We start from the raw sequence: 26079 nt of genomic DNA, 5'->3' as shown, positions 1-26079 counted from the left end.
AGACATACTCTGTGGCAAATTTAAGCCCCAAACCACAACCTTGAGAAATTCCAAATGGATTTTGTCAACAAGGCCAACACCCCTCCCCCCACCCTTGCTCCCAGCACACGAGCTGGACTCAGGCCCAGGCCTGGGGTCAGTGGCAAGAGTGGGAGTGTGCAACCCACAGAACGGGTGGCTACAATTTTAGCTTTTACTTAGCTCCATTGGAAGCCAGAAGGAGGGAGAAAGACCAGTGAACTGTAAGTCAGGTCTCTTTGCCTCCCTCAGCTCTAGATGAGCTCTTTTCCCTTAGCCTTTCAAGTGGTTAGGAAACTGGGGAGTGGCAGTGTTTGGCTAGTTGCCAACTGGGTAGCACCCATCCTATCTTTGCTTTTGTTTGCTCCATGGGGAGCATCCAGTAATGCTGCAACAGACACTTTCCTCTGAAGACTCCAAAGGGGTGAAGGTTGGAAGGGCTAGGAGGTTCTCCAGTCCCATTCATCAGTTCTGACTCAAATACCACGATTCTTGCTCTGGACCGCAAGCCGATGCTCTAACCACTGAGATAAACCAGCCAGGGTGGTACTTGCTGCTTACCATGTTAGGCTGACACCATTTCCATCTTTCTGTTACACCTGGGACCCAACCTTGAAAGAATCTGAAGTCTTGGGCAGTAACATTCACAGGTTCCACCTCCTGTAAGAATGCCACAAGTCATGTTGGTGTGGTTGGGTACTAGGGAAGGGGGGTTGTAAGGTATAATGTGCATGATCAGTGTGGGGGCATAACCTGCCACAGTGTTCCTAGACATTTTTAAGAAAATAAATGAAAGAGTAAAGTAATCATGTGGAGGTATCACAGGGCCCACTCTACGTGTCTGTAATAACATTGGAGGAGTGTTCTACCACTTAAAATTCAAAGCTTAGCAGGGTAAAGGACATTAATGGCAACAGCCCAGGACAGATACAACTCTCTTTGCTATAAACATGCTCCTTGTTAGCCATCTCATCCCTCACCATCTTAAATTAGGGTTCTCTTGGCTTCACATTATTCTAGGGTCATGTTATTCTCCAGGTTAAAATATGAAAGAAAGCAGATTGGGAAAAGAGGAAGAGACTGGTGAATGCATACACCAGGGATTGGGGGGGAATAAGAGGTAGACATAGTGGCTATATACCAGCCTTCTTCTTCTTGGAAGGAGACAAGAAACAGGGCAAAAAAATCCAGAAAAGCATCAGTTTTGGCTCAGGGCTTAGGGAAGAGCCATGTGTTCCCCTAGACTGCAATAAATGTAGACAGAGGGCACCCAGAGAACCGTCTTTTGTTCTTAGCATTGCTAGTGCCTGTCTTCTATGACAGCCTTGAGTGTTCCAACACAGCTTTGCAGGTCTTGACCAGAAATGAGTGTGAGGAAAGTGAGGGTGAGCAGGAATAGAGGAACGTGGATGCACAGTCTTTCACTTTCCTTGGGGTACTGAAATTCATAATCATTTAGGTACACTTCTTCAAACCACATCTCTCAATTAGGCTTCAACCTTCAACGTTCCAACTTCCCAAATGGCCCAGAGTTCAGTCGTTTCCTTCAGTTTCTTAAATTTATCCCTCTCCCTTCTCTTCCCTATAGGAAAGGATATCTTGATTCACACTCCTGAGTAACCTAGTGGCGAGTAGTAACACCGGTGTTAAGGGAGCTCTCAGAGGGATGCTGCCAGCCCTGGTTAAGAAATAGGATGAGTTCTGGAGGAGTTAGGCGGGCCACATCAAGGCCTATTCACTCACACCGTGCTTCTGGCTTTGCCCAAGGTGCCTGGGCCTCTCAGCTCAACCCGTCTCCAGCGTGGCCTGCACGCAGCCCCAGTCCTTAAATTTCAGGCATGGCTCTGGAGCTTTGTACTGTCACTTCAGTCCCCAGTGCTTCATCCTCATTCCCCGGCTCCCGCCTCCACTGCCCACCAGCCTTCAGCCCCCACATCGGCCCCCGCCCGGGCTTCAGCTCTAGCACCTGGATACCTCTGCTGCAGCCGCTGCTATGGTGATGGCTCTCGCGAGAACTGCCACTCGCTGCCGCGCAGCTCTCGCGCGATCGAGGAGGTGGGAAGTATCCCAGTCTGGGGGTGGGGGTGCGCCGCACAGCTCTTGTCGCTGTCGCGGCTTCCGGTGCTAGGTAGAGGGAAGGCAGGAGGGAGTAGGAGAGCGGGGCCAGGGGAGCAGCCGCTTTGAAATCGGCTGGGAGAGCCAAGCGGAACCTGCTGGGGCGGAGGCGGCGGCTGCAGCGGCGGAGCTTGGAAGCAGGAACAGGTGAGAGGCTGGGGAGGGAAGGCGGGTCGCGGTAGAGAGGCTCGGGGTGGGGGCTGAGGACATAGAGCCTCCTGCCGGGCACTGCCTGGCTTGGGGCGGTGTGGTTCTTCCCACCCGAGAGCTCGGAAAGGGGGCGCTGGGCCAGCTTTACTCCTGCTCCCGCATTTGAAGGACGCGGAGCTGGAGTGGGGGTGGGGGGCGCATACGGATTTGTCCTCGGCCTTGAACAAGGGGGCAGCCTGGGCTGTCGTTAGGTTCTCCTCGCCTGCAGAAGGTGGGCTTTGGAGGGGTCGGGATTGAAGAGGAGAAAAGCAGAACAGGGAGAGGTGATGCGGGGGTGGTGATAGATGTTTTGTATCCTTTTCTTGTTAAAGGGCTAGGGAATGCTGCTTTTTTTCTACCCTCTCTTCCCCTCCACCTTAGTAATGGGAGACCAGAGAGAGGCCTTGCCCCTCCCTTTATGGGACAGGAGTGCATAGGGGGTTTAGGGAGTAGCCGGCAGGACAGGCTAGAGGATCACCCCAGGGGCACTCTTTTCTTGGAGGTTGTGCTCTCGGGTCTTGGGAACAGCACGTTGGAAGAGGGCTGCAGGTGGGGAACGGAAGGAGAGGAGGCAGAAGGGGGAGGGGGAATCTGTTCCTGCTTGGAGAAGAGAGGTGGTGCCTTCCTCCCCCTGGCTAAGCGGGGGCGGTCTCACTGGAGGAAGGAGCGTCTAGTTGCTGGCTCTGAGTTTGTGTCTTCCAATCCGCTTGCTTTCTTTAGGAAGTACCAGGATTCCCGGAACAGAAAATGGAGCCATTGCTTACACCAATGTTTGAGGAAAGGAGGGGGAGGTGGAGTTCCCTGTTAAAACAGACTTCTTGATTAGCAAAGTGGTAGCTCTTCTTTTGGGGGAGTTCCCTTCTTTCTGAGTTGTATTACTGCCAGTCTCCCTCTGGCCTGGCCAGGAAGAATGTGGTATGTGGTCAAGAGTGAGAAGAAATAGTGAGGTCATCCGGGTGAGGGAGAAGTGAAACTTAAAACCTTTCTCTACCACTGTTGGATTGGGTCACCCTGGTCTATGGCATGAAAGTTTTATTGGTAGGCGATCTGCTGCTGGAGTCTGATTGCTTGGGTCAGTGCAAACAGGACAGAATCTAGTCTCTGCACACTTCCTTCCTTGTCCCTAATTTGCTGCCATTTTGTCTCTAGCTTGTTGTGGGAGTGTCTCCACTTGCTATGACTGGAGTGGGGCAGTGAATTGGTCATTGCACATTAGACTTGAGTTTGAATAATGTCTCTCTAAAAGCTCATTCTAAGAAAGAAGCTGATCCATTAGGTTCACCTTTTCACAGAATGTATCATTGGCCTTGGATTTATCACACATTCACATGCCTCCTGCCTCCCAGCATAGAATTATTACTTTGCATAGTCAAAATGTTTATGTGCATGCCTTGCTTTTCTAAAGAGACTACGCTCTTTTTTTTTTTTTAAATCTCAACCGAGGATATTTGATCCATTGATTTTTGGAGGAAGGAGAGAGAGATGTGAAATACACTCGAATGGTTGCCTCCCGCAGCCAACCAGGGCCATCTAGGAAGAACCTGAAACCTAGGTAAGTGCCCTTGACTGGGAATTGAATGTGCTCTGACCCTTCTGTGCACAGGCTGACACTAACCACTGAACCACACTGACCAGATCTTACGAGACTAAGCTTTTTTTTTAAATCCTCATCTGAGGACATTTTTCCATTTTTTATTCAGGTAGAGTGGGAGGGAAAGAGAGGAACAGAGAGAGACAGAGAGAAAGAAACATTGACGTGAAAGGGACACATCGAGTGGCTGCCACCCGCACAACCCAACCAGGGCCAGGGACAAACTGCATCCGAGGTACGTTCCCTTAGCGGAAACCGATCCCGGGTCTCTCTGGACTGCAGGCCGACGCTCTAATTGCTGAACCAAACTGGCCAGGGCTAGACTAAGCTTTTTGGGTGCAGGAATTAGAGCTCATCTTGTGTCTCCCACAAGGTCTTTGCACACAGAGGGCACTCATGATTAATACAGGATGTGAATGGATAGAACTCAACAAGCTTTTTGAGTTTAAGGAGAAAGATGACTTGGCTGTCGAGAGTGCCTGGAGATAGCTGAGTGAAGGTACAGAGGCCTTTGTAATAAAAAGTTTTGGTCTCTCCACCTTCCTAAGAGGCACAAAAGAGGCATGGATAATGGAAACTAAGACCCCAAAAGAAAAATATTACTAGAACACAGTAATTATTTATCTGAAATCTCAGATCTGCTCCCCATTTTGGGCAAAGAGGTCTCTCCATTAGCTGTAAGTCCTTCAAAGTATTGTTTGCAAATTGGGATCCTGGAGATTATGGAGAAGGGAGCCAGTGTATGTATGTGGTGCCTGGCACAGGATTGGTGCCAGTGAATCGTAGATGCTATTATTAAACTAAATGCAAGTATAAAGGCAGGCAGACAGCAGCCTGGAAAGAGTGGAAGTGAAGTCTTATGTGCACAGAGGGTCATATTGTGTGTGTTCATCTCTGCTACTCTCTTCCACTGGAGTCATAAGAGGAAATGGACTCAGGACAGTAGGCGGCATTTGTTGGTTAGAAGAAGGAACTTTTTTAAAATCAGGTTTGTTAAAGCTAAGTAAATAACAGGGAAATTGTGGAATCTGCTTCCCTATATACCTTTAGACATGAATGCCAAGAGGCCTGAGACTCAAAGTATATCGCTGTGTTTGGCTCTCATCATAATTTTTTAAAAAATTAATTAATTTTTCTTACAGATGTTTCTCCTTTTCCCCCCACTGATTCCCCCCTCCTCCTCCCTCCCCACCCTGCCTCCAGCTTTGTTGTCCATGTCCATTGTTCATGCATACAAGTTCTGTGGTTTATCTCTTTCCCCCAATCCCCTCTTCTGGGGATTGTCAGTCTATACACTTCCACGTCTCTGGGACTACCCCATTCCTCATACTTTTATGTTCATTGTATTCCACAAATAAGTGAGATCATATGATACTTGTCTTTCTCTGTTTGGCTTGTTTTCCTTAGGATAATACTTTCTAGGTCCCTCCATGTCATCTCAAAGGATAAGAGATCTTTCTTTCTTACAGCTGCATAGTACTCCATTGTGTATATGTACCACACCTTTTTTATCTATTCGTCTACTGATGGACATTTGGGCTGTTTCCAGATCTTAGCTATTGTAAATAGTGCTGCTACAAACATGGGGGTACATATATTCTTTCTGATTGGTGTTTCAGGCTTCTTAGGGTATATTCCTAGAAGTGGATCACTGGGTCATATGGCAGTTCAATTTTTAATTTTTTGAGGTAACACCATATTTTCCATAGTGGTTGCACCAGTCTGCATTCCCACCAGCAGTGCACTAGAGTCCCCTTTTCTCCACACCCTTGCCAACACTTATTGTTTGATGATTTGTTGATGGCGGCCATTCTGACAGGTGTGAGGTGATACCTGATTGTTGTTTTAATTTGCATCTCTCTGATGATTAGTGATGTTGAGCATTTCTTCATATGTCTCTTAGCCATTTGTATGTCCTGTTTGGAGAGGTATCTATTTAGTTCCTCTGCCCTTTTTTTTAAATCCTTACTCGAGGACATTTTTGCATTTATCTTCAGTTAGAGAGGAGGGGAGAAAGAGAGAGAGAAACATTGATGTGAGAGAGACACATCGACTGGTTGCCACCCACACGACTGCAACCGGAGCTGGGGACAAACTGCAATCGAGGTACTTGCCCTTAGCGGGAACCGAACCTGGGACTCTCTGGTCTGTGGGCTGATGCTCTAACCGCTGAGCCAAACTGGCCAGGTCCTCTGCTCATTTTTTAATTGGGTTCTTTGTCTTCCCTTTTGTTGAGTTGTATGAGCACTCTATATATTTTGGAAATTAACCCCTTATCTGATATATTGTTGGCAATTATGCTCTCCCATAGAGTGGGTTGCCTTTCCATTTTGGTGGTTGTTTCTTTTGCTGTGCAGAAGCTTTTGAGTTGATGTCCTGTGGGTTCATTTTCTCCTTTGTTTCTGTGGCCTTCGGTGATATATCAGTGAAAATTCTGCTGCGTATGATGTCTGAAATTTTGTTGCCTACATTTTCTTCTAGGATTTTTATGGATTCATGAGTCACATTTAAGTCTTTTATCCATTTTGAGTTTATTCTTGTGTATGGTGTAAGTTGATGGTCTAGTTTCATTTTTTTGCATGTAGCTGTCCAATTTCTCCAACACCATTTATTAAAGAGGCTGTCTTTACTCCACTGTATGCTCTTGCCACCTTTGTCAAATATTAATTGAGCGTATTGTCTTGGGTCCATTTCTGGGTTCTCTATTCTGTTCCATTGATCTATCTGCCTGTTCTTGTGCCAGTACCAGGCTGTTTTGATTACAGTGGCTTTGTAGTATAACTTGAAATCTGGTAATGTTCTCATAATAATTTTTGTTGCAAAGTGAATTTAGAGGCAAAATAGTACAGTAATTAAGAGTGTAGCCCTGGCTGATTTTGCTCAGCGGTTAGAGCATCGGCCCGTGGACCAGAAAAAGCATGGACCTTGGAATCAAACAAAATTGGGTTCAAATCCTGCCTCTGCTATTACTAGTTGTGTGATTTGGGTGAAATTACTTGTCCTCTCTTAGCTTCGTTTTCCTCACCTGTAAAGAGTATGATAATGAGCCCAGCCAGTGTGGAGCATCGACCCATGCACCAAGAGGTCACGGGTTTGGTTCCCAGTCAGGGCACATGCCCAGGTTGTGGGCCAAATCCCCAGTGGGGGGCATGCAGGAGGCGATCAGTTGATGTTCTCTCTCTCTTTTTTTTTTTTATTAATTAATTTTTGTTACAGATGTTTCTCCTTTTCCTCCCCCTCCCTCCCTGCCCTTTTGATGTTCTCTCTTATTGATGTTTCTATCTCTCTCTTCCTCTCTCTCTAAAATCAATAAGAAAAAAAAGTATGATAATGATAGTACTTACTTTGTAGAGTTGACATGAGAATTAAATCAGATAATACACATAAAGCACTTAGTATTGTATAATAGTAAGCCCCAAATAGATGTTAACTGCTATTAGTAATCATCATCACAATGGTAATAATAATATGAGCACTTGGGACTGCCTTAAAGATTTACAGAAGAATAATTTACCACCTGAGGTGCCTGTAGAGGGGTGATTATTACCATGACTTTCTGTGCTGGTTGTAGGCTTAAGAGCAGTAAAATGTTTTTTCAGCGTCAGCTTCACAGAGGCAGTTCCTGCTGCCTGAGTGGGAGGTGAAGCTGGAGCAACGCAGGGGCCCTGAGCCATCAACTTGGGTGAGGATGTGGGACTCAAGAATAGTGTTTATGGCCCTAGCCGGTTTTGCTCAGTGGTTAGAGCATCAGCCTGTGGTCCGGGTAGACGCGGGTTCGGTTCCTGCTAGGGGCATGTACCTTGGTTGCAGTTTGTGCCCGGCCCTGGTTGGGTCGTGCGGGAGGCAGCCACTCGACATGTCCCGTTCATGTTGATGTTTCTCTCTCTCTCTCTCTCTCTCTCTCTCCCCCCTTCCCACTCTATCTGAACAAAAAGTGGGAAAATGTCCTTCGGTGAGGATTAAAATTAAAAAAAAAAAAAAAAAAGAATAGTGTTTATGTTAAAAAAAATCAGCATGACTGAGTGAATGGTTGACTGTTCACTAAAGGTGCACCCTCATTAACTTGGGTCAGGGTTTAGCTTCCTGGATCCCATTATTTTAGATCTTGATGAGCATTTCAGCATTCTCCCATTTTCTTTTTTTTTTATCCTCACCTGAGGACATTTTTCATATAGAGTGGGAGGGAGGGAGAGAGAGAGAGAGAAACATTGAAGTGAAAGAGATACATCGAGTGGTCGCCACCCGCACGACCCAACCAGGGCCAGGGACAAACTGCAACTGAGGTTCGTGCCCTTAGTGGGAACCGAACCCAGGTCTCTGGACTGCAGATTGACACTCTAACCGCCGAGCCAAACTGGGCAGGGCAACATTCTCCCATTTTCTGGGGCACTTTTCATTTAGTTCTATCTTTTTTGAATGTCTGCCTCTCAGTATGTTTCAGAATGTACTGTATTAAGGTCCAGTGTTATGATATCTGTGTAATTCTGTCTACCAAAACTTTTCCAACATTTGTCACAAATATAGGTAGTTGCCAATAAAGCTTTTTGATAATGAAAAGACATGGGGAGCGTTCAAATAGAGTTCCACAAAAGTTTGAAGACTTTGTATTGTAGTCTGGGAAAGAGCTGAGGTAGGGATTCCAGAACTTTGTTATGGACTTCTGCAAAAAATCTGCTGTACAATATGGATCAAAAAGGAAATGGCTGAGATTTCAGGGATCCACCATTATCACCATATTCCTCAAGAAAGGTGAGGTGACTGGATATCACAGATCTCATGGTGCCTTTTAGCTCTCCTATTACTGGTGAGGCATAACTCTTCCTTTATGAGCTTATACACAATAGTGTCCAGCATGAATGTTTAAACTTGAACATGATTTAGGATATAGAAGAACATTTGCTCTCTGTTGCAGTGTTGTTGTTTTTTTCCTTCCCCCACCCATATATTAATTGGAAAAAAAAACTTTTTCAATTGATTTTTTTTTAGAAAGAGAAATGTGTTATTCCACTTACTTATGCATTCATTGGTTGATTCTTGTATGTGCCCTGACCAGGGATCGAACCCACAACTTTGGTGTATGAGGACCATGTTCTAACTATCCTACCTGGGCAGGGCCCTCCTGCATTTTTTTTTTTTTTTTTTTAATTCTCACCCGAGGACATTTTTGCATTTATCTTCAGATAGAGCAGGAGGAAAAGAGAGAGAGAAACATTGATGTGAAAGAGACACGTTGAGTGGCTGCCACCCACACGACCCCAACTGGGGCCAGGGACAAACTGCAACCGAGGTACGAGCCCTTAGCGGGAACCGAACCCAGGACTCTCTGGTCCGTGGGCAGACTTTCTAATTGCTGAGCCAAACAGGCCTGGCCCTACAGTTTTTTTGTTTTTTTTTCCTTTATTGATTTTAGAGAGATAGGGAGAGGGAGAGAGAGATAGAAACATCGATGAGAGAGAACATCGACTGGCCACCTCCTGCATGTCCCCCACTGGGGATTGGGCCCACAACCTGGGCATGTGCCCTGACTGAGAAGCGAACCGGTGACCTCTTGGTGCATGTGTCAACATTCAACCACTGAGCCACACCAGCCGGGCTGGCCCTACAGTTTTTTAAAACAGTAGAACTTACCTTATGTAAAATCTTATTTGAAGTCTAATACATGTAATGGGTAAAAGTGGAGCTGCTCTGGTGGTGATGGAGAGTTGGAGAGCATAATTAGAGCCTCTTATATGGTGTCTTCCTTCAGGCAGCCTGTGAATTCCATCTATGGAACCCTAGGGCTCTGAGAAGAAAGATACCACTTCTTCACTTTGTCAGATACAGGAAAAGGATTGGGAATTACCTAAAGAATAATGTCTTCCTCAACCTCACAAATGTCTTGCCACCATCAGTAGTACTGTGCTTCTCAACAAGCATATCAAATCGCTAGCTATAGGTTGTAGTGCTGGATGCTGGGGACATGAAACATGAGTAAGGCATGGTCCCTGCTGGTGAGAGGCTCATAGTCTGGTGAAGTACTTTCCAAACTTGTTCCTATCGTGGCATACACAGAAAGTGGTAATAGTGAGACAGACATAGTTGCTTGCAACCTGAGATGGCTAGCCCAAGGGCTGTAGCCACTTGAAGCCCTGACTAGCCATATAGTACTGATGGGATCAGTATCTCCAGCTGCCTTGTAATGCATTAAAGGCATATTGTTTGGGAAGTTTCAGCTCTGGAGAGTGAAACAGATAAAAATGTGAATAAAACATACTGTAGTAGTCCTAAAGTAGAAGTGTATTTGAGGTGATAAGGGATCACAAACAGCTTTTATTCCCCAAGGTAGTCAGTTCCCAGTCTTCTGTATCCTTAGGGTGCTCTATAATGGTTGGCCTTCTCCAAATCCTGTCTTCCTGTTTCATCTGTTTGCTGGCAGCTCCATCTTAACCTGAGCTGTGGGACCAGATTGGGCGGCAAAAGTTTATTAGGGCTTAGGCTGACTGCTTGTGGAATTTCTGTGATTTTGTAATTAGGAAAGTATAGTGTTCTCAGTATTCAAGGCTATAGATGTAGGCATTGGAGCAGCCATAGAATATCATGAAATGGAGCAATTGTAAGCTCATCAGATTTTAAGAATAGGACAAACTGAAAGCTTTGGTTAGAGAGCAGTACCACAGAATGTTCCAAAGAAACAAATGAGTCTGGTTTTTTTGTTTATTTGTTTTTTCAGTCTGGTCACTGTTTAATTTGGGTAGGCCATGTATTCTGAAACAGACTTGATGCTCTGTTTTGACTCACATGCTCTGTGTTGTCCATGGGAAAAACCAGAGCCTTCCCAAGGTCTCTATCAGATATAGTGATTTAGGATCCTTTTTTGCTTGTAGTGTGGCCTTCTTCAAGGTTATCCTGTACATACTGGAGTTGTCTTCTTGGACCAAAAGGTAAATGGCCTGAGCTTAAACACTGCTAACTGAGTTAAGTGGATCCTAATTTTAGCTAGATATGTTTTCATTTATAACAAGGTCATCCTTGATTGCCTAGTAGCTAAATTCAATAGGTGTCTTTCAGGCCTTATCTTAATTTGACCTTCCTTCCTTTTTTTTAGTGTTCTTTCTTCATTGATGTCTATGATGTCTTACTCTCTAGATTTTCTTTCTACCCCTCAGGTTTCTTCTTACTCTCTTTCCTGGCCTTCTTTTCTGCCCACTGCCCTAAATGTTGATGTGCCCCAGGTTTCTACCGTTAGCCTTTTCTCCTGTCCCACTGTGCATATTCTCCCTAGATATAGTAGTTGGGTTGTATCAGCTGGCAAAAGACAGAAAATATACCTGTGGCTCAAAGAGTAAGAGGTTTTATTACGTGTATAACAGGAAGTCTAGGTAAAATAAGCCAAACACAAAAGGGCACACGTTGTGTGTTACCACTTATATGAGATACCTAGAAGAGCCAAATTCATAAAGAAAGAAAGTAGAATAGTGGTTGCCAGAGATGGGGGGGGGGGGGGAGTAGAAGAGGGAATGGGAGTTACTGTTTTATAGGTGTAGAGTTTCTGTTTGAGAAGATGAAAAAATTCTGGGATGGATGGTGGTGATGATTGCACAACAATATGAATGTACTCAATTTCACTGAATTGTACACTTAACAATGGTTTAGCCCTGGCCGGTTTGGCTCAGTAGTTAGAGCATTGGCCCACAGACCAAAGAGTCTTGGATTAGATTCTGGACAAGGGCACATGCCTTGGTTGCAGTTTGATCCCTGGTCCCAGTTGGGGTTGGGTGGGAGGAAACCAATAGATATGTCTCTCTCACATCGATGTTTCTCTCCCTCCCTCCCTCCTTCCCACTCTCTGTCTGAAATCAATGGAAAAATATCCTCGGGTGAGGATTTTTTAAAAAATGGTTTAAGTGGTGCCTTGGCTGGGTGGCTCAGTTGATCGGAGCATTGTCCCACACACAGCAAAAGGTTGCAGTTTTGATTCCCTGTCTCCTAGGACACATATCTAGGTTGCAGGTTCAGTCTCCAGTTGGGGCGCATACAAGAGGCAACTGATCGATGTTTCTCTCTCTCACATTGATATTTCTCTCTCTCCCCCTCCTCCTTCCTCTCTTTCTAAAATCAATAAAAACATATCCTCAGGTGAGGATTTTTAAAAAATGGTGTAAGTGGTAAATTTTGTTATCTATATTTTTACCGCACACACAGAAAAAGTCATCTAGGGATAGAACACTTTCTTGTTTTTTGTTTGTTTTTAATGCACCAGCTTGACAATGTTTTTAAGGACCCAAGTTTTTGTCATTTTTCTCCTCTGACATTGTAGAGTTCTATTGTCTGTCCCTTCATGGTCTCAAGATTACTCCAGAATCTCTTCCTTCTATATTGACATCCAAAGGCTGAACATATGTTGCCATATGTCCTTTGATTTTTAAAATTTTTTTTGTTTATTGATTTTAGGGAGAGAGGAAGAAAGAGGGAAAGAGACATAGAAACATCGATGAGAGAGAACATCGACTGGCCACCTCCTGCATGTCCCCCACTCGGGACTTGGCCCACAACCTGGGCATGTGCCCTGACTGGGATTTGAACCGGCGACCTCTTGGTGCATGGGTCGATTCTCAACCACTGAGCCACACTGGCCAGGCCATATGTCATTTAAGGTTGTGGAAAACTTTTCCAGATGCTCCCAGCAGATTTTTCTCACATCTTACTGGCTAGAATTAGGACATGACTATTTGTAACTTGTTTACTAGCAAAGGAAATGGAATGCCTTAGGCTGATCACTTTTCATGTCCTGGGACCGGGGAAGGATATCTCATACCTGCTGCCCCAACATCTGAACAAATTAGCAGTTCTGTTAGAAGAAAGAAGGTGAAGAATGGCTGTTGGGTAGGCAGCCATCATGGATCATCAATCATTTTGGTTCCTCTGGCTTCATTTACCATCAGCACAGATGATTCCCAATTACTCAGCCCAGACTTTTCTGTTGAAATTCATACCTTAGCACCTCAAAATCAACGTTTAATCCAAAAATAAACATTTTTATTCTCAGATCTGTTCTTTTGTTATTGTCTATTTAAAGAAATGCCACTGAATCACCTAGGCTAGAAACCTGAGAACCATCTTTGACTTTTCTACTCGTTTCTTCCTGCATTTAATCAGTCATTAAATCCTGTGGATTCTACTGTTTTGATATTTCCAATCTGTCTTCTCTAGTTAAGAACTTTTGATTTCTTATCTGTATTACTGTACTTCCCCAGTGTTCTCTCTGCCTCTAGTCTTTCCCCTTTCAATTTATTCCCTAAACTGCTGCCAGAATAGGGGGGGTGTTTTTTTTTTTAAATCCTCACCAGAGGATATTTTTCCATTGATTTTTTTTTTTTTTTTTTTTTTTTTTAGATAGAGTGGGAGGGAGGAATGGAGAGAGAAAGAGAGACAAATTGACTGACTGCATCTCACACATTGCCAACCAAGGCCAGGGATCGAACCTGCAACCGAGGTATGTGCCCTTGACTGGGAATTGAACCCACAATTCTTCGGTCCACTGGCCAGTGGTCTAACCACTGATCCAAACCTGCCAGGGCCAGAATGGTGTTTCTAAAGCACATATTTGATCATGTTATTCAGTATGGCTTTTAAGTCCCTTCATGATCTAGCCTTTGCTTATCTCTCCAGCCTCATCACTTTACTCACTGTGCTGCATCCAGTGAACTACCCCCTAGTTGCACCTGGCTTTTGCTAATATAAAGTGCCGTCTCTAACTTGAGTCTTTTTTATTTTTATTTTTCAAGATTTTTAAATTGATTTTTAGAGAGAGAGGAAGGGAGAGGCAAAGAGAGAAACATCAGTGGGAGGGTGGAACATTAATTAGCTGTCTCCTACACACCCCCTACTGAAGATCAATCCCACAACCCGGGCATGTGCCCTTACCAGGAATCCAGCCAGCAACCTTTTGGTGCATGGGATGACACCCAGCCAACTGAGCCACACTGGCCAGGGCCTAATTCAAGTTTGTATAAAAGTCTTTGCAAATGCTGTTCGTTCTACCCCATTCCCTTCTCTTAAATGTCTGATTATTTCCTATTTTTTAAATTACTTTTATTTATTTTTTGTTATAGATGTTTCTCCTTTTTCCCCCATTGACACACTCCTCCCAGTCCCCCACCACCACCCTGTCCCCAACTTTGTTGTCTGTGTCCACTGGTTATGTATACATGCATATAAGTTCTGTGGTTTATCTTCCCCCCTCACCCCCTCTTCTGAGGTTTGTCACTCTGTACTCTACTTCTATGTCTCTGGGTCTATTTAATTCATCCGTTTGTTTTGTTTATTATATTCCACAAATAAGTGAGATCATGTGATAGTTGTCTTTCTCTGCTAGGCTTGTTTCGCTTAGGATAATATTCTCCAGGTCCCTCCATGTCGTCTCAAAGGATAACAGATCTTTCTTTCTTGCTTTATTTTTTTTTATCCTCACCCGAGGACATTTTTCCATTTTTTGTTCAGATAGAGTGGGAGGGAGAGAGAGAGAGAGAGAGAGAGAGAGAGAGAGAGAGAGAAACATCGACGTGAAAGGACACATCAAGTGGCTGCCACCTGCACGACCAACCAGGGCCGGGGACAAACTGCAACCGAGGTACATGCCCTTAGTGAGAACCGAACCCGGGTCTCTCTGGACTGCAGGCTGACGCTCTGACCGCTGAGCCAAACCAGCCAGGGCCAGATCTTTCTTTCTTATAGCTGCATGCATAGTATTCCATTGTGTATATGTACCACAGTTTTTTTATCCACTCATCTATTGATGGACACTTGGGTTGTTTCCAGAGCTTAGTGACTGTAAATAGTGCTGCTATGAACATAGGGATACATATATTCTTTCTAACTGGTGTTTCAGGCTTCTTAGGGTATTTTCCTATTTTTCTTTCAGGAGTCAACCTTCGGTGTGACCTGAGCATCATGTCTGGGAATTGTCCTTTACCCCCCAGTCTTTTTGTTGTTAATTCTCACCAGAGGATATTTTATCCATTGATTTTCAGAGAGAGTGGAAGGGAGGCAGGGAGGGGGAGAGAGAAAAACATAGATATGAGAGTGACACATCGATTGGTTGCCTCCCGCCTGCACCCCAGCTGACCTGGGATGAGGATCAATCTGCAACCCAAGTACATGTCCTTGACCGGGAATTGAAACCATGACTCTTTGGTGTGTAGGCCGACACTCTAACCACTGAGAACACTGGCCAGGGCTACCCCTCAGTCTTGATTAACTGCTCCAACTTTCTGTCCCCATAATACTATGTGCTTACCCCACTCTTATCCTCCAACTGTTTTGTAATCCTCTGTTCACGTTTTTTTTCTCTCCATTGACTGAGTTTCATGAAGGCAGAAACTGTCTTCCTCTTTGTATCCCTAGTTCTCAGTAACTATTTAATTGAGAATACAGAATTCTCAATAAATGTTTAATGAATGGATGGAAGCTGACATCAGAAGCTATTTCTTGGCTTTGGGAAATCTTGGAGTCCAGTAGAAGTCATTGAGATACTAATCTAAGAGTTCTATGTGCTGATTACAGTGCTCTTGAGACAAAGACTTGGAAAGTTTACAGAGGTCAGTCACAAGCCAGCTGCGCTAAGGAAACTAAATACGGGCAGACCCTGCTTTTGTTTATTTAAATTTTATTGGTCTGCTCCATTGGCTGTACTAAAAATAGCATCTCTATTAGTGATATCTCAATTCAGAAAATATCGCGTTGGCCAGTTTTGCTTAGTGGTTAGAGCATCGACCCATGGACCAAAGGGTTGTAGGTTCACTTCCCTGTCGAGGGCATGTACCTGAGTTGCAGGTTCTGTCCCCAGCCCTGGTTGGGGTCATGTGGGAGGCAACTAATTGATGTGTCTTTCTCTCATTGATTTTTCTCTCTCTCTCTCCCTCCTTTCCATTCTCTCTAAAAATCAATGGGAAAATATCCTTGAGTGAGGATTAACACCCCCCCCCCCCAATAGATTATCTGGAAACAAAGCTGCTTTTTAGTGTACCCTGCTTGCCAGCAAAGAGTTTGGGAGAGTCTGGTCTTCCTTTCCCTGAACTCATGCAGCCTGAAGAGCAGGAGGTAGTGCCAGATCAGGAATTTCCTCAGAGGTGTCTTAACACACATGCCTGAGCCAGTTATTGGAGTCAGGCAAGGGGAGTGTGCATGGCAGGCTGAGCTATGAGTCTCACAATCACCTGGAGAGTGAGGCAGGCATGTTCCTGCAACACATATAACTGACTGAGCAGCCAGTTATAGCAACAACCTACCTCTCCTGGTGGGGATGGGGTGGGAATTGTGGACAGTGAGTGGTCCTCAGGACATCCTCAGATGTAGCTTAAATCTGACAGTGCTCTTGATTAAATTGCAATGCCCCACAAAGATTGTATTGGAACACATTTTTAGAGCTCCTCTTGTTATTTTTACTACTGACAACAAAGTTTGTGATTGTAAAATAGAATATTGAGACAGCCCCTTTGTTACTAGAGATATTATTATATCCCATTTTTTATTTTCAGCCACTCACCTTCAGTTTAAACTGCTGATTCCTGGTTTCTGTCAGCCCCTAGAACCCTGGCATTTTTCCCTATCCACACAGGAGTACCATCTGTAGTAAAAGAGAGTAACTATAGGCTATACAGTACACAGGGAAACAGTCCAGGATTTGTTTGTGTTTTTTTGTCATTCTGCTTCCCAGAGCTTTTTCTAGCAGTGCTTTATGATGAAAATGAGAATTGGCTACATAGCCAAAGATTCGTGTTCATAGCATAAAGTTGAAAGTTACTACCATCCTAGTGGTAGGGGTAACATGCTTTTTGGTAATAGGCAGGAACAGAAAAAAAAAAACAAGATAAGAAAGTCAACACCCACTTTGGAATGCTTGTTTGAATCAAGCTTCTGATTATATTAAACCAGAGTCATACTGTCCATTAATTTCAAGGCCCTGGGCTGCCCCAGGGGACACATACTTAAATATTTCATCAGTTATCCATCAGCCCCATTGCATATTAAATAGCAAGGGAAAAGTCCATCAGTTTTAGTCTTCTAGTCCTCTCAAACCAATCCCCAGGTCAGATATGTGTGGAAAATGGCCAAGAATCAACAGGACATCTAAGAAACCATCTGTGTATTTCCTAGAGATATTAAGTGCTGCTATGATAGAAGAAATGATATAAGGACATCCTCAGATGAGACTTAAATCAGCCAGTGTGCTTCATTGAACTCCTGAAATGCTTTTGGCACTAGGAGTGAGAACAGATACAAAGTAAGTAAAAGGTATAGTCCTTGCCCATGGAGAGTTCACTGTTAAATTGGGGAAACTGTCAATGTACAGACTTGTAAAAGAAGAAAAAATCTCCACAAGGAGGTAAATGCCACATGAGTGGTTCAGAAATTCAGGGGTCTCGTGGTGTGCTAGCAACAGAAGTAAGTGTAACACTGGGATCAAGTTTAACCAAGACTTTAGCATGATAGCTTAACAAAGAAATAAACCAAAGGACAGTGTATGCATGTTGTGAAGCAACATATTTTTCAGCCACTGCTGTACTCACGGGTGGTAATCATTTAATCAGCAATAGTTCCAGCAAGATAAATGTACAGTATAAATTAAGTTCAGAAATTGGGCCAGCCCTGACCGGTTTGGCTCAGTGGTTAGAGCGTCGGCCTGTGGACCAGAGAAGCCCGGATTCGGTTCCCACTAAGGGCACGTACCTTGGTTGCAGTTTGTCCCCAGCCCCGGTGGAGTCGTGTGGGTGGCAACCACTCAATGTGTCTCTCTCACATGGATGTTTCTTTATCTTTCTTCCTTCCTCCCTCCTCCCCCCCCCCCCCCCCCCCGCCAAAAAAGGAAAGAAATTGGGCCAGACTCTATTACCTAACCTTTAAAGCTAAGTAGTATTTGGAGCTGAAGGAAAGGCTCCCTGAGCAGGAGACAAGATGAAAACTAGGAAGATGTGGGGAAGGTTTAAATTTCTGGAGGTGATGGAAGCAAAACCAGCAGTCTGACTACCACTGATTGCCAGGGTTGATGGGATCTGATCATTTTAAGCTGGGCAGGTGTCCCCACCTGCCTCAGGAATCCTCAGGAATCTGGTCTGCCTGGGTGAGTTGAAGCAGGATGGGCAGGGAGGATGGCTAGTGGGCGACTTGGCTAAAGTTGAGCCCTAAAATTGAGCCAGGTCCTCTCCCAGGGGTATGAGCCCTCTGGGTCAGGGGCAGGGCTCATCTGGGGAACCTACCAGGAGCAGCACGCCTGGCTCACTCATTAGTGGATGTCTGAGAAGGCCTTTGAAGATGAAACATTCCATAAGCATTCATTATTTCTGTGTTTTGGACAAACTAGTACTTTGGTCTCCAGGGGCTGTTGATCTGGCCCCTTTGTACTAGTCTGGAATTTGCTGAAAACTAAGAGGAATAGGGAAAAAAAAACACACAAACAAACCTGAAATAGTTTTTAAAAAAAACACAACTAAACTCCCACCAAACCCCCAGGCTTTAGCTTGTAAATAGGATTCCTCCTCATCCATGTTTCACATTCTTGGGTTTGGGTGCACTGTCTTGACCTGTTCTTTCGCCTGCTGGGTTTGGGGTGTGTGTGTGTCTCTGGTTCCCAGACTCTAACAGAGCATGCCAGCAGCCGCCATATGGTGATTGCTGAATAAGCTGCCCGCTGACGCTGACGCATGTCTCCCGCAGGCACAGAGAACTGGCTGGCAGGCGTGATTCTGAACCCGTTTCGTTGTTTTTTTAAAGATGCATTTCTGTGGCTGTCCTGTGTCATAGAGAAGGGAGGAAGGATGAGAGGGAATAAATAACCCTATGAGCCTGTTGGGAGCAATGATTGGGGTGGGCATTTTATACCTTTATAGTGGTTCTTATTGCTCCCTTCATTTTTTTAGCAGTGTTTGTTAAGGGCCTACTATGTACCAGGCATAAACATCTGATCTGAGTGAGCTGTAGAGAGGTCAGTATAGACCCTAGAAGTTAGTTACAGTTATTCAACTGCTGTGTGCCAGGTGCTATTCAAGGTACTAGGAACACAGCAGTGAATAAATTAGGTAAGGAGCTGACATTGTAGTAGGAGGAGAAAAACAGTACAGCAAGAAACAAGTATGTGATGTGTCAGATGATGATAAATGCTGCGAAGAAAAGTGGGATAAATGGGGGTGAGAGAGTGTGTGTTAGAGATGGTTATGGAAAGCCTCTTTGATAAGGTGACATTTGAACAGACACCTGCAGGAAGTGAGGGTGTACTCCATGAAATTGTCTAGGAGAGGAAGCATTTCAGGCAGAGTGAAGAGCAGTTGCAAAAGCTTTGAGGTAGGAAAGTGTTGGGGAATTGAGGTGGAGTAAGCGAAAGGAAGAGGAGTAGGAGATTTGATGAGAGATGCAGGGGGAATGCAGATTGTGCAGGACCCTGTAGGCCACAGTATGGCTTTCGGTTTTACTAAAAGGGAGATATGAAATCAAGACAGGGTTTTGAACAGAGGAGCAACATGACCTGATTTTGGCTTTAAAATAGACTGAAGGGAGTTAGGGAAGAAAGCCTCATTTCAGGTGACCATGTGGAGCATCTACCCTTGGATGGGCGATGGCACGCCTAGGAGTGACCTGGCTGAGGAATGGGGGGTAGTCTCTTCACACCCCACTTCCCAACTCTCAGCCCACCATTGTGTGAACAGGGTACCACTCTAGCAGCCAGCATTTCACAGAACAGAAAGGATGAGACTCTTCTAGGTGTGCTGCTTTCTTATTTTTTCCTCATTAATTTTGGTGTGTAGAAGGAAGGTGGAATTGCAGAAATGTGAAGACAGAAGCAGTCTCTTGATTAGCACAGAGCATGAACCTTGGGAACCTGGCAAGCCTGAGCCTTGTCAGGAGTCACAAAGAGCCACTCCTCATTCCACTCCCTCCTCTCTCACCCTTTCCAGAAGTTTCAGGGTAATGTTGGAGGGAGGGGCATTAATGATCTTGCAACACCTTGGGGTATATTATAGATTGTCAGAACAGAAGGGACTTTATTTATATTTTTTAAAGATATTTTTATATTTACAGTGGGGAAGGGAGAAGGAGAGAGAAACATCAGTGTGAGAGCTGAGAGCAGAACACCTGTCTGCTCGCCTCCTGCCGGCTCCTACTAGGGGTCAAGTATGTGCCCTGACCATGAATCAAACCAGCAACCTTTGGGTGCACAGGACAACACCCAGCCAACTGAGCCACACTGGCCCATTTGAAAAGGACTTTAGAAATCATCTATTTCAACACCCCTCCATTTACAGGTGCAGATGTAGACAGGTGGAATAAGTCACATGTAAATTGCTGGCAGAGCATAGGTCCTGAGTGGTCACTGCTTTGTCTCTGCTCCCAAAGGCTCAGAATGTGTCTCAGTGGGCCTTAACCATCACAGTCCCCTCAGGCTCTCAGTTTGTCGTGAATGGAGTCTAGCCTTGACTTTAACAAATCCCATTTATGTGAAATCCTGACGAGCAAATGGTGGTAATGAGTTTACATTTCTTTGCCTAGGATCGAGTCCTCCATACCAGGGCCCAGGCCAAAACCAGATTGCCACTGCCCCAGTTTGGGCCCTACTGTCCTCAGAAAGCAGCTGCTGTGATCATGGGTAATATCTTTGGAAACCTTCTCAAGAGCCTGATTGGGAAGAAGGAGATGCGCATCCTGATGGTAGGCCTGGATGCGGCAGGAAAGACCACCATCCTGTATAAGCTGAAACTGGGGGAGATCGTCACCACCATCCCCACCATTGGTAAGGGCACAGCCTGGATGTAGGCTTTCATGCCAACAGTTGAGCCAGGCAGGGGGCCTATTCTTAGATTCCCCCACCTGGCCACCAGGCAAGTCCATGCAATTTGTGCGGTTCAGAGAAGGGTGGTTATTTAGCTTGCTAGCAGGTGCTGGTCTGCTGTTTGCCCACCTACCCTGGCCTTCTCTGATGGGAGAACTTCTGCAGCTTGGCACTCAACAATTGCCCTCAGGTACTGAGCTGGTTCTCTATGTTGTTTGGAAAGCAGGTAAAGGGCTTTGATGTTCTGGCCAGAGGCCTGGAATTGCTTCAGTTTAGATTCTCGGTGGCCCTGATCCTGGTTAAGACCTGTGTGTGGGAGGGAGAACATTTGGCTTGTGGATGGGACTCCATCTGTGGGTGGTTCTGCATTTGAGGCTCCAGGACTATAGCTCAGTTCTTTTTCTTCACTCTGCCTCGCAGGCCCCAGTTCTTAGCTGAGAAAGACTCTGGTGGCCAATGTACTGGAGTAGGGCTGAGTCATTTCTTTGTAGGAGGGAGAGCCAAAGACTGAGAATGAGTGGGGAAGGTTGGCTCACATTACCCATGCAGTCATGAACCTCCTGATTGGCCCTCCTCATCCTCTTCCACTTCTTCCCTTAGTTTTTTTTTTGGCCTTTAGGCTACAAGGTCAAGGAGCACTAGGTCTGAGGAAGCCCTAGCTCTCTTTCCCTTGCTGGGATCATGGCCAAGGCTAGGGGAAACAAATGAAACCATTGGGGCATCATTTACAGACCTGGTGTTTGAGGGCCACTGGCCATTGCCTGTTTTTTCCCAAAGGGTTCAATGTGGAGACAGTGGAGTACAAGAACATCAGCTTCACAGTTTGGGATGTGGGTGGCCAGGACAAGATTCGGCCTCTGTGGAGACATTATTTCCAGAACACCCAAGGTATGGCGTATGACTTGCCCAGGGACTGGCCTGGGTTGGTTGGGTGTGAACTGAGGGTGTGGTTGTCGTTTTGGTTATGGGCAGCCAACTCTGGGTCTGCTATAGCTCCTATGAGTGGGAGAAGAAGAGAAAATGTTGCAAATATTTGGAAGCTACGAGGAGGGTATTGTCTTTTGGTGGTGGGGGAAGGGAGTTCATCTGTCGTCTGTGTGCAGCCCATGCTCTGCCTCCCTAGGGTTGATATTTGTGGTCGACAGCAATGATCGGGAGCGAGTAAATGAGGCCCGGGAGGAACTGATGAGGATGCTGGCAGAGGATGAGCTTCGGGATGCTGTTCTCCTTGTCTTTGCAAACAAACAGGTGAGATTCCTCCCCACCCTTGGATTTGAGAGAGTGTACCCTGGCCTCAGAAGTCAAGGGCCTTGGAGCTCATTGTATAGGAAACCCTCTGGCTATGCTCTCAATTTCGGAAGTGTGGGAAATAGGATTAGTTGGCTTTTTATGCTTTTCTTGTCCCCCACCCCTGCTTTAATTAGCAATTTTGTATCCTCAGGGATTGGTGTGGTAGATTTATCACCTTAAATCTCTCTTTCATCTTCCCTGTTGTCTACCTCAGTGGAACTGCCCTCACTCCTGTGGTCAAACAGACCTGCTTTCTTTCTTTTTTTTTTTTTTATCCTCACCGGAGGACATTTTTCCATTTTTTGTTCAGATAGAGTGGGAGGGAGAGAGAAACATCAATGTGAAAGGGACACATCGAGTGGTTGCCACCCGTATGACCCAACCAGGGCCGGGGACAAACTGCAACCCAGGTACATGCCCTTAGCGACAACTGAACCCGGGTCTCTCTGGACCGCAGGCCGACGCTCTAACCGCTGAGCCAAACCAGCCAGGGCACAGACCTGCTTTCTTTGCCCAGTCTGAAGCACTCCTACACTTCCCTACCATTCCCATATTTGGTTTCCACCAATCCAATGACCTCTGATGTCTTAGGTATGGGGCCTGGGATGACTAAATCCAAAGCAGCTCCTTAGGATCTTGTTCTGGGTCCCTAAAGTGGAAGAGGAGGAAAGGATACTGGTATACATCATATTGGTAATGGGTGCTCTAGAAGCCTTTGAAAGATTCTGAGTCTCCTTTTTGTGTGTCTCCCTCGGGCTCCAGGATTTACCTAATGCTATGAATGCTGCTGAGATCACAGACAAGTTGGGCCTGCATTCCCTGCGTCATCGCAACTGGTACATTCAGGCCACCTGTGCCACCAGCGGGGACGGGCTGTACGAAGGCCTGGACTGGCTGGCCAATCAGCTCAAAAACAAGAAGTGAGAGCCAGGCAGCCCTATCCGACCACCCCCACCACCCCTAACACACCTACTGTCTCCCTGCCCAGCCCTACCCCTTCCTTCCCATTGCCAGTGTGGCCAGGGCCCTGGGTATTAAGGTCCGCATGCCCAATAAGAGCCTTGTCTCTCCTACCTCCCCTTCTTTCCCCTGTCCTTGACCAGTCCCCAATTGCTGTCCTGATGATGAATCATTCCAATTTATCAGATTTAAAACAAAAACAAGGTTGTTATGGTTTCATGGGGTGCCTCCCCCATCCTCTGAGGTTCGGGAAATGGGGTGGGGTAGTCTCTCTGTTTGCTTCATTTGGCTCTGGTTGCTGTGTTCTTGGCATCAGTCCCTTCCCTCTCCCTACAAGCCCCTCTCCTACTATTTTTTCCCCTTCATCACCCTCTCCCTGTTCTACGTGGAAATTGCACGGGCCTCTCTTTGTGTGCGTGCATGTGTGCGCGTGTATATACATGTATAGAGAAATATATAAGTAGGGGCCGGGGAGAAGGGTGGAGGGGGTGGAGTGGGTGGAGTGCAGCTCAGGGCTTGGAGCCAGGACACTGCCCACTCTAGCCTATCACGTGCGCCTCCCAAGTTGGTGAGATCAAGGGAATAAAGTGGAGGGAAGGCTGACACAGTCTTACACTGGTTCCTCTCTTCTCTGCAGGTAGGTTTTCCAGGATGATAGGACAGATGATGGATTTTCCGCCACCATCTTCCTTGTTACCACTCTCTTCACCCTGCTTAGGGCACAGGGTGGCATTTATCTCTAAATGACTGTTTCCAAGGAGATGCCATTTTGCCCTGTCTTGTTAGTGGGAAGGAGAGAGGAACCCACTCACTCTCATCAGCCCAGAGTGTTCAGTTGATCCCTGCGTCCCCCCCCTTAGATCTATTCCTTAGGAGCTTGAAGGGGAGGTGGACACACAAGAACATGTATGTTTGGGACCCAGGGAAGTGTCTCGGGTTTTCCATCTTCATCCTCTTGGTTTTAGGAGAAAGTTATGCATGGATCGGTCCTATCCCAGCCTTCTCCTTCTCGATCCCCCTTGCCCCCCAATCTTCTAATCTTAGGCACTGGGTGGCTCATCTGTCCTTTGTCCCAGGCTGGCTAGGTGGCTGATTGGGGAGTGAGGGAGTGAAGGTGGCACAGCAGACCTCAATTATCAGTCCCCCTTTTCTCCAGTTCTCTTTCTAGTCCAGGATGTGCTGAAGGATGGAAAGTTTCTGTTCTGTTTCCAGACCCTCAGACCATCCTGCTGTCCCTCCCACCTCTATCCCAACAGCTCTCCTTGCCCTCTTCACTCACTCACGTAAAAGGGTCTGTGAGATGGAACGGAGGAACTAGAACTCTGAAGTGGTTGATGGTGCTGCTGTAATGCAGTGGTCTTCAGGGTCCTCCCCCTATTACTATGTAGTTCAGAAGCTGCTGCTACTGAGTCTCTCTGTCTACAGGGGGTGCTCATCCCTGAGGTCCTGACTTCTGCGGTGTCTGTGAAGCTGTGGCTTTTCTGTGGGCTCCTGTGTGTGCTGGCTGCGCCCTGAGCTCCAAGACAGCCGCCCATACCTTTCTGCTAAGCTCAGGGCCCAGGAACCCCTACGGCATGACTGAGGGACCCCTTCCCAGAAGGACTGCCCCAAGCCCCACCCCATGGAGCCAGGCTTCTTGCCACTTTTGTCTACAACAGGCAGATTAATAGCCCTTACCCTACCCCAGATTGGAACTGTGAAAGAGGTTCCAGAGTTGTCTCCCTCAGTGCCAGTTCCTTAGTGATGTTTTACTTACCCAAGACACAGTGGGTGTGTGCAGGTCTCTTGCTCTCTAGGCCTTTGTGTGTATGTATGTGTGTATATTTGGTGGTGGGGGAAAGTGGGTGCTGGAGTTTCTATTTCATTTTAACTGTCTTCACTCCCCTAACCCCACAGATGCTTCCCACACTATTTTTTTTTTTTTTTGCCTCTCTCTCTTTCTTCCTCAATTTTTTTTGCTCCTGCTGCCTCTCTCCCTGAACTCTTCCCTTTGCCTTCTAACTCATTCAGTGCTGTTGCCTGTTTGTCTCCCCTTTCCTTGTTTCTTTCCTACTTAGGCTTCCCCACTCTATATCTTTGTGGTTGGTGAGAACTTTACCACTTTTCCCAACTCACTCCCTCTCTGGCCTTCCCTAGTTAGATACCTGTCCCAAATAGGGTTTCCTCATTTCAGGCCTATCCCACCTCGTTTTGGGGGGCTCTAGGGACCAGTGGGGCTAAGGGTGTTAGGAAGCAGCCTTGGTGGTTGCCTTGGTGTTGCTTGAGATCTGTCCAGCAGGGGGCAGTAAGTGATCTTGATAGTATCCCTGTTTGCTAGGCCCTTGCCAGGGGTGGACCTTTCTACATTCCCATTCACCTAAAAATTCTTTTGAGATTGGGTGTTTCATTCCATTTCTGCCCACTCCCTCCCCGCCTCTCCTCTGGTAGGTTTAATTTTATGCTTTCCTTGTTCCAGCCTTTCTTTTCCCTGGGGAGTCCCCCATTTCACCCCCAAAGTTTGTTTGTGGTATTATAGTGGTAACTGCAGTTCTGAACTGGTTTTCTCTTCTTTTTTCCTCCTCTGGAATGTAGACTATATATGTTTAATAACTCACCTTCTCTCTCCTTGCTCAAAATGTGGGGTACGCGATGACTGTGACCATGGTTGGAAATTAAACTTATGTTTTATGCAGCTTTGAGCAGACCTTCATCCTTGACGTGCAGCAGCCCTGGGACAGTGGTTTAATGGTGAGGGTAGTTCTGTCTCTGGTCCCTGTATCCAGACTGATCCTTCAGTAGAGGGGTAAAGGGCACTTGATGGGGGGAGAGTGAGATTATTGGGGAACTCAGGCTCATTTCCACACTGCTTACTTCTTCCCATCATACCCCAGAGGGGGGCTTAAATGAATTGGGCACTGGAGTATGAGGGTGTTGTGACTTTGTTCCTCTAGTTATAAAGTGTTTAACCCTGAACTTAGCCATATTTATCACCTGTTGGTAGATTTTAGTGGCTAGCAGGCCCTGATCTTTGAGAGTGCCCTATATTACTTCCATTCTCAGACCTCCCTAGCCCTGTGCATCAGATGTTTCTAGTTGGAACAGGGTTCCCTCATCCATAGATAGGAGTCCCCTCACCCAT

General features: G+C 46.0%; 1 protein-coding gene across 3 annotated transcripts; it reads left to right on the top strand.

The window, feature by feature from the left end:
• The first annotated feature begins 2101 nt into the window (after window positions 1-2101).
• On the top strand, window positions 2102-25678 carry ARF3 (ADP ribosylation factor 3). 3 transcript variants are annotated; one of them, XM_036251815.1, is made up of 5 exons: window positions 2102-2280; window positions 20432-20672; window positions 21489-21599; window positions 21835-21959; window positions 22764-23161. In XM_036251815.1, exons 2-5 carry the CDS (start codon window positions 20525-20527, stop codon window positions 22923-22925), a joined length of 546 nt encoding a protein of 181 aa, XP_036107708.1. In that variant the 5' UTR covers window positions 2102-2280; window positions 20432-20524; the 3' UTR covers window positions 22926-23161. The 3 variants fall into 3 exon arrangements, with proteins under 3 accessions (XP_036107708.1, XP_036107709.1, XP_036107710.1); XM_036251816.1 differs by lacking the exon at window positions 2102-2280 and adding an exon at window positions 13284-13385 and having other exon boundaries at window positions 22764-25678; XM_036251817.1 differs by lacking the exon at window positions 2102-2280 and adding an exon at window positions 17063-17174 and having other exon boundaries at window positions 22764-25678.
• Window positions 25679-26079: the final 401 nt, after the last annotated feature.

Source organism: Molossus molossus, unplaced genomic scaffold (assembly GCF_014108415.1).
Source record: "Molossus molossus isolate mMolMol1 unplaced genomic scaffold, mMolMol1.p scaffold_m16_p_10, whole genome shotgun sequence".
NCBI classification, from domain to species: Eukaryota; Metazoa; Chordata; class Mammalia; order Chiroptera; family Molossidae; genus Molossus; species Molossus molossus.
Note: the sequence above shows the minus strand (reverse complement) of the source record. Positions and strands in the feature narration are given on the sequence as shown.